The 13,688-nt window shown below is 31.9% G+C and overlaps 1 protein-coding gene across 1 annotated transcript; it reads right to left on the reverse strand.

Moving 5' to 3' along the window:
• Positions 1-1,052: 1,052 nt before the first annotated feature.
• Positions 1,053-6,004, reverse strand: LOC129919020 (60S ribosomal protein L23). Its single transcript, XM_055999823.1, has 4 exons — positions 5,940-6,004; positions 5,739-5,822; positions 5,550-5,677; positions 1,053-1,278 (listed from the first exon to the last, which is right to left on the reverse strand). The coding sequence occupies exons 1-4, from the start codon at positions 5,950-5,952 to the stop codon at positions 1,081-1,083; spliced, it is 423 nt and encodes a 140-aa protein (XP_055855798.1). The 5' UTR covers positions 5,953-6,004; the 3' UTR covers positions 1,053-1,080.
• Positions 6,005-13,688: the final 7,684 nt, after the last annotated feature.

The raw sequence follows: 13,688 nt of genomic DNA on the forward strand, positions 1-13,688 counted from the left end.
ACCAAATCGGGGTGGCTCCGAAAAATGCACATTTTTGCAAAAATTCAGATTTTTTAAACTGTATAAGATCCCGCCTAGAACAACATTCTTTTACAGTTTGTAAGTATTTGCTATATTTATTAGAACCTTAAAAGCTATGAAGGATCCAAACTCAGAACTTATCCGTAATAATGACGTCGTTTATGGAAGATTTAAGAAAACGTTACTATGACATACCCATTTCAACAGAAATTGCAATTCTAATACTATAATTACAAATCTCGTTAAAAATTTAATTTTTAGATAAAATACTAACCCTTGTTACTGCATTTAATTTATGTCGATATCTTAATTCAATCCTTAGATATTTGACATCTAGGTGTTTCCATAATTCTTGCCCCTGCTAAATTATTTTAACTTTACCTGCTGTCTGTTTTCTTAAAAACCAGACAATCTTTTGATTTCCACAAACTTATGTTTTTAAATTTGATTTCTACAAATTATGTTTTTTTTTAGCGGCAACTATGACCATCATTCATTTTGAGAAAAACCGATCCAGTCTTATATTTGACTAGAAGTTAAGCCCGATATTTAACTTGAATTATGAAAGGGATTTGAAAAAAATTTCTACAAAATTAGTTTCTAAAACTGTTCAATGATACAACGTGCATCAAAATCTCATTTTTGGAAAATATGGATATAGCGAGTTCTACTCTAATATACAAATCTGATGCTCTGTCATTTTTCCTAGGCCTGAAAACCTCAATCTTGACAAATGTGATCAATAGAACCCAATATATATGCTTTTTTAACTTACCATCTCGCCTTTTCATGGGGATTTTCAATTCAAACAAATAGGAAACTAAGAAACAGCCTTCAGAACATAACGTTTTAGACAGCTTTTATCTATAAGTCTCAAATTGCATGGTCAATATGGAAGTCTGCGGGCTTAGGGACTTACATATTTGCCTTATTAAAGTTTACTGCAAATCGAACACTTACCTCTTTAATGCAGAAAAAAAATATTTGTTCCAATCACTTTATTTATAGAAATAAAAACATTTTTCTAGAAATATATTTAAGAATATTTTATTTCATGTCTTAAGCAATTGAGCTGGCGTTTGAAGCAATACGGGGCCACAAATCAGCGCATTCTTTAGCAACGGGACCTGTGATAGCGGAACCTTTCATTTCACCTTTATTGTTCACTATTACGCCAGCGTTATCCTCAAAATATATAAACACCCCGTCCCTCCTCCTGAAAGGTTTCCTTTGCCTGATAACGACAGCTGGCATTACCTAAAACGAAAAAAAAAAAAAAAAATAATAAAAATAGAATTTAAAAAATTTTTATCTTATAAAAATATTTGGTGTGCTTGGATTAACACGTTTACAGCTTTTATAAAAAAATTTAATGATATTTATAATAATGGTTGGATTCATAAACACAACATTTTGTATGGAAAGAAAACACTAACGTTCATACCAGGAATATTTTTGATACAAAAGCATGATACGTTAATGAATTCAAGACTTCTTAGTTAAAATTTATAACGTCAACACCTGTGATAGCTCCGATTGAAAAGCAGCTCTTGAAAGTACTGAATCAACACAGTCCTATTCTGCTATTCGATTAATTAGGCATGTCAAATTGGCTTTGAAAAAATTGTATCTTTGGATGGCAGAGCATTGCCAACAGAAAAATATTTTTGATTAATATTTATGAAAGAATTCGTAGCCAGCTATACATCAAAATAGAAACGGCATCTCTACAATAATTAGCTATAGACACATTATTGTTATCACTGAGAGACTGCCTTCTGTCGCTAATGAACGACTTCCATACAAATTTCTCATTTTAGACAGTTAGTCGCTGGCGCAATAAACTTTTTCCAGCTGTCATAAAATATAAATTATTTTTGATCCGAGATCAAAATACACTGGGAAATACTGGTATCTCAAATTCTATTTGCCAAAAGAGATCATTTTTTAGATCAAAATTTTTTACATTTCAATTTTGATCGAGATTTATACACACCGCTGTATTTGAAAGGAGAATGGGCATTTTGGACGTTGAGCGGCCATTAATGAAATTGGTATCACATGAAATAGCTATAGTTTAGGAAAAACTTTTACATTGGAAGTTTCGCTGTATTGCTTTTAGAATGCAAGATATTGCAATATTAGTATTGTTAATGCATCATTTAATGTGTGAAGGAAAAATTGAATTATATTTTTATTTCAAATATATAATATGAAGCTCTGTCATTTCTCTGATCATGAAGACATTGATCTAGAAAATCCGACCAATAGAACTCATAATACATGATTTTTAAGCCAACAACTTTTGTTTTTGTTCGACAGTTTTTGAAACGATTGAAACTAACAAAAAATTGAACAACAAAACTTTCAAAATAGGATTGAAATTGTTGTTTAAAAAATCTAATAGGTAGTGTGAGTTCTAGTGGTTGGATATTCAAGATAAAAGTCTTCAGAGTCAGGGAAAATGACAGAGTATCATAATATGCACTTAAAATACATATTAAAATTACAGCATAGAGACAATCTGCATAAAGTGTTAAATGCAAAAATGCATTTTATCCGTTTCTGAAGTACGTCACAAGGATAAAACTTCTGCAGAATATATGTAGGACTTAGTTACATCAAAAAATAACAAATTTATTAATGGCCGCGTAACGTCCTCGTTCCATAAAAATTTGTATTTTGTAAACTCTAGACCGAGTTATTTTATATGAAAAAATTGTTCACAAACAGTTACGAATAAAAATAAATGTCTTGGTATAATCCATTTGCGACGAGAGATAATTGTGCCCATGATTATGAAAGTGGACTAAGTCACTTTTTGCATTGTTTGAAGAAAAACTTACATAATAATTTTCGTATAACGATTTAATTATATTTCTTTTATGAAATCACTAGAGGAGCAATAAAGAAGTTTATTTACTGCAATTTCGCTTTCAAAAAAAAAATTACCCCTTAAATAATAATTATTTTTAGGCTAGATTTGATGCCATTTTTAGGAGTGACTTAGTCCACTTTCAGAATTAAGGGCACAATTGGATTTGTAAATCTGAAATGGAAATCGACACGATTTGAACAACAGTTATTCTCTTTTTTTTTTTGTAATATGTCAAACAAGAGCTTTTGTTGAACTCAAGTTTCGTTTCATAAAACAAGTCTTTGTGATCATCTAATTGGGCCTTATCAGTCCTACTTCAGGGCATTGACCATGAGACCTATTATGACTCGTGCGTCTAACGTTCGACTCAAAGCGAACGATTTGGGAAACACTCATATCGTGGTTTTCTTATTATACGACGACCAACCTGTAATGCAGTTAAAATAAAGAAAATGATGTGACAATATTATTTTTAAAACGCTTATTCCTTTATTAAAGACTCAATAAATTTGATTCGCGCCCCATATTTAGAATTAAAAATCTTGGAGAAATACTCGCTACTAATCTAAAATTGGAAATATTTTACCGACCAATGGACAATTGGGCAAGGTGGTCTAACTTGATTCAGTTGGTTAAGTAAATGGTCTTGAAAAGCTAGTTAAGAATAATCAACCATAAGGAAGTACCTATCTGTTTGAAAATAATTCGACATGAAAAACACGTTTTGACCATAAGAAATGAAAGATTGGAGAACTTGGGTAGTAAATTAACTGAAGCTTATTATTTATTTAAAGCACTCCGTTGCATTGGTGTTCATTGCATTCTGAATTCTGGCTCAGTAGAATTGAATATCTACAATTTCCTAATGACATTGACGAGATGGGATAACCAAAAGCTTATGCTTATTGAATCACAGTCAGGTCAGAAGAGTGTCATTTTTTCCCAGAAAAAGAAAATCTCATTGTATTCGATAGAAAAAAAAGATCTTACATATTACTTATGTCGAATTCCATAAAAAAATCTAATTAAAATCGATCTCGATGCGATTTACGTATCGTTAACAATGTGTCGAGCATGATCTATTAAACAAAATATCGCTTTCAAATCGATTTTTTTTTTTAAGGATTTAAGGAATTCGACATTATTGTGCGTTTTTTGCTAACGGGGAACACACATCTGGCGAATAAAATAAAACGACAAATTATAAGAACTGTTCTGCGCCAAGATTTGATACACGGTTATACAAAAACCTACCAAACCTCTAATTTTTGTTTTTAACTAATGAAAATGATTCAAAATTTGAACATTTACATTATGTACATTACAACTACAAAGGCCACGTTTTGCTAAAAATGCAGAGAATAAAAATGAAGCAAAACGAAGAAAAAAGGTTAAATACTAGTTTTTGATAAAAAAAACTTTACGAAGACTTTCTGAAGCTCTTCAGAAAATTTCGTTGCTTTCATCATTTCAAACCTAAAAATAGGTAGGTATTTCAAAGTTCTGAAGTTAGTTTTAAGCGAAGTGATTGAATGAAAATAAATTATAAGTTGTAGTGACCTCTCCTTGTCTTAGTAGGCACCACAGTGTTGTTCATCAGTTAGATGCAAAATTTTTATCGATTTCTGACGTTATCTAGATGAAACGCTTTATGAAGTAGAGGACATTAGAACTTTTAATTGAAGTTTTGAAGCTATATTTCTTTTTTTCTTACTAATGCATTGAAATTGCAACTTTTAGAAACAGATTTTGTATCTATAAGAAAGAAATTAAATGGCGACTTAAGAATAAAGCGCTTAATAGTCATTCTTAAAACTATCAAATAGTTTTTTAAGGTGTCCTAAAAAGAACTACCAAATCGAGTTTAAACCTACAAACCCACCAAAGCCGAAAAAACCTTCCAAATTTGGTAGGATTCTACCAATACGGCAACCGTGGATTTGAAAGACTGATGAGTCATAGAGCTCTAGTCTGTGTGTGTTTAACGCCAGGGGCCTGTTCTGTAATAAGTTACCTACGACTTGTTTTGCTAAATCAGAAGTTGTTGAATGCGGCTTTACCACAAAAGAATGACCAAGTTAATTGCTAACTGTGGTTTGCTTTCTTTTGGAAAACGTCACAGCATTGTCAATAAACACCACAATCCTTCCTAATCTATAAGAGTGAAGACAGGAGAAGACTTAATCGCCTAGTTTTATTTATTGATCCTTCTATTCTTTGATGGTTTTTTCTTCTGTATAGACTTTATTGGGATATTTTGTCGCTGACAATAAAAGGAGTGCTAATAAAGACGTAACCTCTGATTTGCCAAAAGATAGTAATAAGTTTGTACCTTTTTTTTTAAACTAAGATGACATTTATTTATTTGTCTAAACAGAATAATCCAACTATTGAAGCTTCTTGAAGAATGTCTGACTAAAGAAATGTATATGAAAATGACATAAATAATCAATAGAACTATTGGACTAGAGGAAGGTGTAGGTGGAGAGACAATTGTCTTATCCGAAAATTTATAAGACGATTAGATGATCCCGCTTCAATGTTTTGGTGGATATTACTCCACTTTATAGTAAACGATAAAAAGCGGGAACCACTCAAAGTTTCTTAACAACACTTTTTTGTGGAATATAAAAATTAAAACTTAACTGACCTTTTTCCGGAGTTCAGGTTTTCCCTTCTTGACTGTAGCAACAAACATGTCTCCAACTCCAGCAGCGGGAAGACGGTTCAAACGACCACGAATTCCATGAACAGCAATGACATACAAGTTCTTACCGCCTGTAATTCAAACACAATTAATTAATCCTATTTGCAAATTTCTTTAATTTTGAATTCTCACCTGTATTGTCAGCACAGTTCATTACAGCTCCAACAGGGAGACCTAGAGAAATACGGAATTTCCCTCCAGCGGTTCCACCACGTCCTTAAACGAAAAATATTTGTTTAAATAATCACATAAAACACTTTTAAAGCACATTATAAAGACGATGTATGTAAATAATCACAATTTTAAAAGATATTTTAAGATTATTTTCCACACCTCTTTTAGACATTTTTCGGCCTGCTCAGTTTACAACGGGAAATCAAAAGAAAAGAAAGAAAGGGACAAACGCCAAATTGAAGGTAGAAACTTCAAAATTCAACATCCGTGCAGGCGTACCAACTATGAAAATAAAATGGGTGCGTTACGAAAATGATAGTACGAAATTCTGTATGAGTTGTTTATATTCACACACAGATGGCGATCAAGAATGAACTTAAAGTTTGGTACACACTTGATGGAATTTATGGTAAACCTACTCTAAACTATGTTTCCACCTAAACTAAATCCGAGATTTAGCGAAGTAGATTTAGAATAAAGCCTTAACTACAATGACCTAAAAAGTAAAAAAGTGGGAAATTTACAGGGCTATTCTGGAGTTGTGATGCTCACAAGTCACAATTTTTTGTGAGGTTATTTTTGTGAGGTTTCTTATGAGGTTGTCACAATTTGCTATTCTGCGAAAAACCTCATAAGAAACCTCACAGCAAATTCACCAAAGAAGAGGTGAGTTTTTATTTTGACAGCCAGCTGATTTGTCAGAACAATTCAGATAAAAAAAAAAAACAACACATTTTGAATATAAATAAAAATCTACTATTTTTTCATATATTTTCGATATATACATTCTTCCAAGGAAATATAATCAATTCCCGAAAGGCACGACATGTATTCAATATGCTCTATTCGCTGGACACAAAACGCAAGCAGCTTGACTTGGCAACCGAATGTCTGCAGAGATACATGGAAGGCAATACCAATCATTACAACGTAGACAAAATGCTAGAGTTTTGTAGACCTTCAACAGAGTTTTGTTCGTCGAGAGTGTCGCTCACAATATCATTGCCAACGAAGACGCCAAAAAAACATAAACTATTACAGCAAGTTTACGGTCATGTGCAAGTCATTTTTGCTGTTGATGGATTCCTATGTAGAAACTCCACAAAAATCTTTGAAGGTGTTATTGATTTTGATTTTTTTCTGCAATAAGATGCAACAAAACAAAATCTAATTCAATTTTTGTTAAATCAAAAATAAAAACAAAACTTAAAATTGTTCCCAAAATATTTATGGAAACAAAAAATATCAAAACTCTAGTAATTTCTGAGTAGTGAACTGCTCTGAAGGAGATCACAATTTTAACAATTTTTATGAGGCTCACAAGTTGTGAGGGTACCCCAGAATTCGAAAAACCTCACAAAATCAAACTCACCACTCCTTATGAGGTTCTTCTGACTGTGAGGTTTTCGTTAGAATACGAAAAAGTCACAAAATCGAGTTCAACTCGAGTTATGAGGTTATTGTGACTTGTGAGGCATCAGTGAGGTTGCCCAGAATAGGGCTGTTAAGTAAAATTTTTTTATTTCTTTTAAGCGCTATTTGGTTTTAGGAAGAAATACAAAAATTGTTTTTTAGACCAAAAAATAAGCTTTCTGCATCATTAGCCCCGTTCCATTGGAGGTGGTAGTTTACTCATGAGTAGATCTAGTACTAGAATTAACACATGATCTTCTACTCGAGGAGATAGGAATGTGTAGTTGTTGTACTAGATTTCTACTCACGATTAAACTACCACCTCCAATCCCAGCAAACGCAGAACTACAGAAAAAACCGGTGAAATATGTACGTAAAAGAAGTACTTCTTTTCCACTGAAAAAAGATAGGAGCTCGGGAAAAAACTCAGTTATATACTTTCTGTATATAAGAATACGTGAAGCAGCTATCTCTTTCTTCCATGCAAGATGAAATAAATTTCCCCTCCATTAATAGTACAGACAAATGTACTTCAAAAGTGCATCAGCGAAGCACTTCTGGAAGTGGTTCTGATGTACATTTTCCAGTACTTTTTTACCTACAAAAAAAAGCACTGAAACTTGTACTTTTAAAGTACTTATTTGGAGCACTTTCATGGGTTTATATCCGTATTGCTAAAATCCATATTTTAATTTCATCTGAAAATAAAAAAAATCTTCAAAACAAACAAACAATTCTTTTAAACAACTATTATTTAATATTTTATTGGAAAAACACAAAATAGTTTTTTTTTGAAAACAAAATACATTAAAAAAAGATCCTTGGGCAAGCGACTGTGGCCTGGCCAGTTGAGAAAAATGAAAAAGAAAAAAATACTCTGCAGTCTGCACTTTGGTGGTAGTTTTTGTATCTTGTTTTGATTTTTTTTTTTCTAAATGCTCAAGGCTGAAGCTGCTGTAAACTCAGTCAATGATGTCTGGAATTGATCGCCACTAAAAGACAGAAAAATCAACAACTTTATAATTTATCATTTTTACAACCAGCATACCTTTATTTTCCAAATCAATTGGTGGTTGTTTTTGTATCATTTTTGTATTACTTTTTTTTTCTAAATGCACAAGGCTGAGGCTGTGCATTTTGATGGTGGAAATAAATTTTTGTGGTGTGCCGAAGAATTTGTGTGGTAGATATTGTTTAGACAAAATAGTTTTCACAAATAACACTCAACACTGAGAAGATTATATATTTTTTTTAATTAAATTGTTTTTATTTTTATTCATCAAATGGAGCAGCGAAAAATTTTTTTGATGTTGCTGTGGCTGTGGCTATCAAGGTTTTACTGGTTTCACTAGAAAATATAAAATGTAGGAAAAGTCAAATCAAACGCGAGCCGCCATTACAAAAGAGACAAAACTTTGTGCATTGCATACATCGCGCTCTTTTCCACCCATTTATAAAAGAAGAGTTTATTTTTTCAGGAGAAACAAAACTTCTATTTTTGGAGGGGAGAGATTTTGGTAAATAAGGAAACACATACATCCTCAAAATAAGCTTTGTTGGTGGTTGTATTTTCCCCTAAACTACTGAGGTTTGGTTTGCAGGGATGGAACAGGGCTATTATTTTTAATTTTGTGGTCAGAAAAACTGTCACAAAATAAGTTTAAAAATTTTCACTTTTTGACTTTTTGCAAAAAGTGGCCGTTGTAGTTAAAGCCTGGTACGCTGCTCGCGCTAAATTTTAGCTCCCATACAAATTATCGAAAATTTTTAGCCGAGATAAAATGGATTCCATACAAGTTATCGATAACTTGTATGGGAAAATTATCTCGGCTAAAATTTAGCGCGAACAGCGTACCAGGCTTAAGCCTGGTACGCTGCTCGCGCTAAATTTTAGCTCCCATACAAATTATCGAAAATTTTTAGCCGAGATAAAATGGATCCCATACAAGTTATCGATAACTTGTATGGGAATTTTATCTCAGCTAAAATTTAGCGCGAGCAGCGTACCAGGCTTTAAGCCATTAAGCCTGAACTACATCAAAACACAAAGTCAAAAAAGTACGAAAAAGTAAACAAAGCTCAAAATATAAAAATCACATGTATATTTACCTCTGACATCTATTGGAAAAAATTGACTAAAAAAACTCTTTTGTTTTTGAAGTTTTGAAATTTCAAATTAAAAAAATTTGAAAAAATAAACAAATTACAGTCAACTCCATCTAAGTCGAATTATCACAGGACACGAAAATTGGTTCGAGTTAGAGGGAAATTCGACTAAGAGGAATCTATTTAATCTTTTTGCTGCAGGCGGTTTTATTAAAAACGGTACAAAATTTGAGTTAGAGGAAAATTTGACCTAAAGGAAGTACGACTTATAGGGAATCGACTGTATTTGAAATTTCAATTGTTTGTCAAAAGAGCTTTTTTTTTGCAAAATGACAGGAACTTTGTGATCGAAGAGCTACCTTACGGGAAGGATATAAAATATTAGGGGTATTCACGATCTGGTGCAACAGGCCTAGTAAAAATGTAAAATTTTATTTTTTTACAATAGATCGTGAACGCCCCTTTTCTTATCTATAGTAAATATTGAAGCATGAATGAAATCCATGATGTTTTTTTTTAACAGGGTTGTTCCTCCACTGTTGCTACTTCTTTTTTTTCCATTTTTTATAATTTTTGTTTTGTTCGGGTGAATTAATTTTCACAAATTATTTTACATCAAAAGAAACTAAATTGCGGGACATGAGTACCGACAAGCCGACAACCATAATAAACAGAATAAAAAAGACAAACTGTTTATCATGGGCGATGCGACGGTGAGCTGCCATCTGTCAAAATTAATTTTACTCTATTGTATTTTTATTTTGCAATAGGTCTAGGGTATAGCAAAAGTGCAAGACTGTTGTAAAATTTTAATCCGTATATTTTGTTGTTGTAGTGTTGTAAGATTTTACACTTTTGCACTTTTGCAATGATACAACCCAACTAGCACAACAGCTTCTATAAATTGAGATCTCACAGGTACTACTTTTTATACAGCTTGTATTGAGCTTGCTTCAGAATTTAATTGCTTATAGAAGTTCGAACTTGTTTAACAACTTCTAATAAGTTGTTTAAATACTGTTAAAGAAACTTAAACGAAAAAAGTTTGTTTTCGGAAAAGCCTGCTTAGTGAGTTTATAGGAGCTTTACAGAAATTACCAAGTTTAGTATTTGATTTTTGGTTTTGATATTGAATAATCTAGCTCGGACACTTTTTGGTTTTGACATTGAATAATTAGCTCAGACATTTTATTTGACATTTCTGCTATTTGAACTGATTAAGTTTTTGATTTCATTAATGAATATACTAGGATGGCCGAGTGGGTTGAGTGGCGGACTGCCACCAAGTAGGTACGAAGTTCGATTCCTGGGTGTGGTAAAAAAAATTATATACTTTTAAAACTATTATCAATAGATATGTTTAAAACTAATTTCAGGTCAAAAGATAAAATTCATGATTTAAAATAAAATAAAAACCAGTTAAAAAAGAATTCTTTTTTGTTTTTGTAGTTGTTTTTTTAATTTCGATAAGACATGTATTAAAGCGCTATACACGCTCTTCCGAAGCTATCTGTCAAATCTCAAAGCTTCGGAAGAGCTTCGGTAAAGCTTCGTTTAAACTTCTTATAGAGGGTCAAACTTGTATAACGTTCTCCTTTTTCCATGCCCAACAATCTTACTAAAGTTTAAAAGAAGCTGAAATGTAGCTTTTGTAATACCTTAACCGAAGCTGAAATGTTAGTTGGGAAGACCAGTTGCATCGGATCGTGAATACCCCTATTGTTTGAGTGTATTTGTTTTTAAAACTTTGTGAAAATTGAAAGCTTGGTCTTGTTCAAGCTTTTTGAATCGAATACTTTTTTAAAATGAAAGAGAGATATACAAACAAGCTACTAGGGGGAAGAAGAAAAAACATCGTGTTTACTTTTTTGTACATTTTTGACTTTGTGTTTTGATGTAGTTCCAGGCTTTATAATAATGGTAATAAAAGTATTCTTAAAAAATATTTTGCTGGTGGTTTGACAGTTAAACAATATCTTACAATAAATCGTTCCTAACGGCCATACCCAACTAACATTTCAGCTTCGGTTAAGGTATTACAAAAGCTACATTTTAGCTTCTTTTAAACTTTAGTAAGGTTGTTGGGCATGGAAAAAGGAGAACGTTATACAAGTTTTACCCTCTATAAGAAGTTTAAACGAAGCTTTACCGAAGCTCTACAGAAGCTTTGAGATTTGACAGATAGCTTCGGAAGAGCTTGTATAGCTCTTTAATACATGTCTTATCGAAATAAAAAAAAACTACTACAAAAACAAAAAATAATTCTTTTTTAAATGGTTTTTATTTGATTTTAAATCATGAATTTTATCTTTTAATCTGAAATTATATTATTATTCCATTAGTTTTTAGTATATCTATTAATAATAATTTTAAAAGTATATAATTTTTTTACCACACCCAGGAATCGAACTTCGTATCTGCTTGGTGGCAGTCCACTCTACGCACTCGGCCATCCTCGTATATTAATTAATGAAATCAAAAACTTAATCAGTTCAAATAGCAGAAATGTAAAAAAAAATGTCTGAGCTAAATTATTCAATGTCAAAACCAAAAAGTGTCCCAGCTAGATTATTCAATATCAAAACCAAAAACCAAATACTTAACTTGGTAATTTCTGTAAATCTTCTATAAATTCATTAAGCAGGCTTTTCCGAAAACAAGCTTTTTTCGTTTAAGTTTCTTTAACAATATTTAAACAACTTATTAGAAGTTGTTAAACAAGTTCAAACTTCTATAAGAAATTAAATTCTGAAGCAAGCTCAATACAAGCTGTATAAAAAGTAGATCCTGCGAGATCTCAATTTATAGAAGCTGTTGTGCTAGTTGGGTATTATTCACTCTGGATTTAGTTTGGATTTAAGTTAATTTTAAATCCAATCCATTAAATCTGAATTTTATAAATCCAAGGATTTAATTTTTTGGAAATATTATTCACTCAAAAAAATTATATGTTTATTCAATAAATTTTGTATAATTTGCATTTATCTTTATTTTTCCTTCACAAAATACGTGAAAAAACAACTGAACACTGTGAAAATTAATTTTACATCTGGATTTATAAAGCTAAACAGACCTCCAGAGAGTAGTTTAAATTTGTTTGGATTTAACGAGATTGGATTTAAAAAATTGGATTTAAGATTGGATTTAAGTAGTGATTATTATGGAATTGGATTTATTTTTGACATTTGACATTGTTTACATCCAGATGTATTTTTTAAACTAGTGAATAATATGGCCGTAAATGATTTGTAAAAAAATCAACAATTTCTAACAATAGGTGTGTTTTTTATTACCACCGATCTTAACTGGACAAAAAAAACGCCTCGGGGCTTAACCTGAAATCTTGGCAGCACTGTATATTGAATGTTCCGAAAACAGGAGACACAACAAAAATTTAGAGTTGTCATATTTTTCGCTTTCGTTCTTTTCTTGTATTTTTCATGTATGTTTTACAAAGAGATACAAAAATGTATGCTAGCAAAACTACTTTAATACATTTTGTCCTTCCAAACGTCAGTTTTCACGTTTGTTAACAAATTCTAAACAATATGAACAAATTAGTTTGGTAGCACAGATTTAAAACTCTTCAAAAAGTTAAGCCCAGAGAAATCTCCGGGCTAAACAACTAAGCCCAAGGGGCTAAGGTGTTGTTGTATTTAACATGTAAATTGCTTAGCCCAGACTGCGTTTTTTTTGTCCAGTTAAGACCGGTTGTAATAAAAAACACACCTAATGACATACCAACAATATTTTTTGACATAACAACCATAATTGACTATTGTTAGAAAAAGCCCAACAAACAATAGATGTGTTTTTTATTACCACCTGTCTTAACTGGACAAAAAAAACGCATCGGGGCTTAACCTGAAATCTTGGCAGCACTGTATATTGAATGTTCCGAAAACAGCAGACACAACAAAAATTTAGAGTTGTCATATTTTTCGCTTTCGTCATTTTCTTGTATTTTTCATATATGTTTTACAAAGAGATACAAAAATGTATGCTAGCAAAACTATTTTAATACATTTTGTCCTTCCAAACGTGAGTTTTCACGTTTTTAAACAAATTCTAAACAATTTATGAAAAAATTAGTTTGGTAGCACAGATTTAAAACTCTTCAAAAAGTTAAGCCCAGAGAAATCTCCGGGCTAAACAACTAAGCCCAAGGGGCTAAGGTGTTGTTGTATTTAACATGTAAATTGCTTAGCCCAGACTGCGTTTTTTTTGTCAAGTTAAGACCGGTTGTAATAAAAAACACACCTAATATCCCTTCTATAAAGCTTTAAGGCTTGGCCACACCGGAGGGTACGCGGTAGAGGTACAGGTAACGGTACGGGTATTTGTATGGAAAAAATTCCAAACTGACACATCAACGTTCGGGTGTGGAAT

Source organism: Episyrphus balteatus, chromosome 1, assembly GCF_945859705.1.
Source record: "Episyrphus balteatus chromosome 1, idEpiBalt1.1, whole genome shotgun sequence".
Classification (NCBI taxonomy): Eukaryota; Metazoa; Arthropoda; class Insecta; order Diptera; family Syrphidae; genus Episyrphus; species Episyrphus balteatus.

Excerpts from the sequence above, each read along its gene's own strand:
- LOC129919020 (XM_055999823.1), bottom strand. Across the intron at positions 5,678-5,738 it reads GAACTGTGCTGACAATACAG|GCGGTAAGAACTTGTATGTC; the intron begins GTGAGAATTCAA and ends TTTGAATTACAG. Across the intron at positions 1,279-5,549 it reads AACCTGAACTCCGGAAAAAG|GTAATGCCAGCTGTCGTTAT; the intron begins GTCAGTTAAGTT and ends TTTTCGTTTTAG.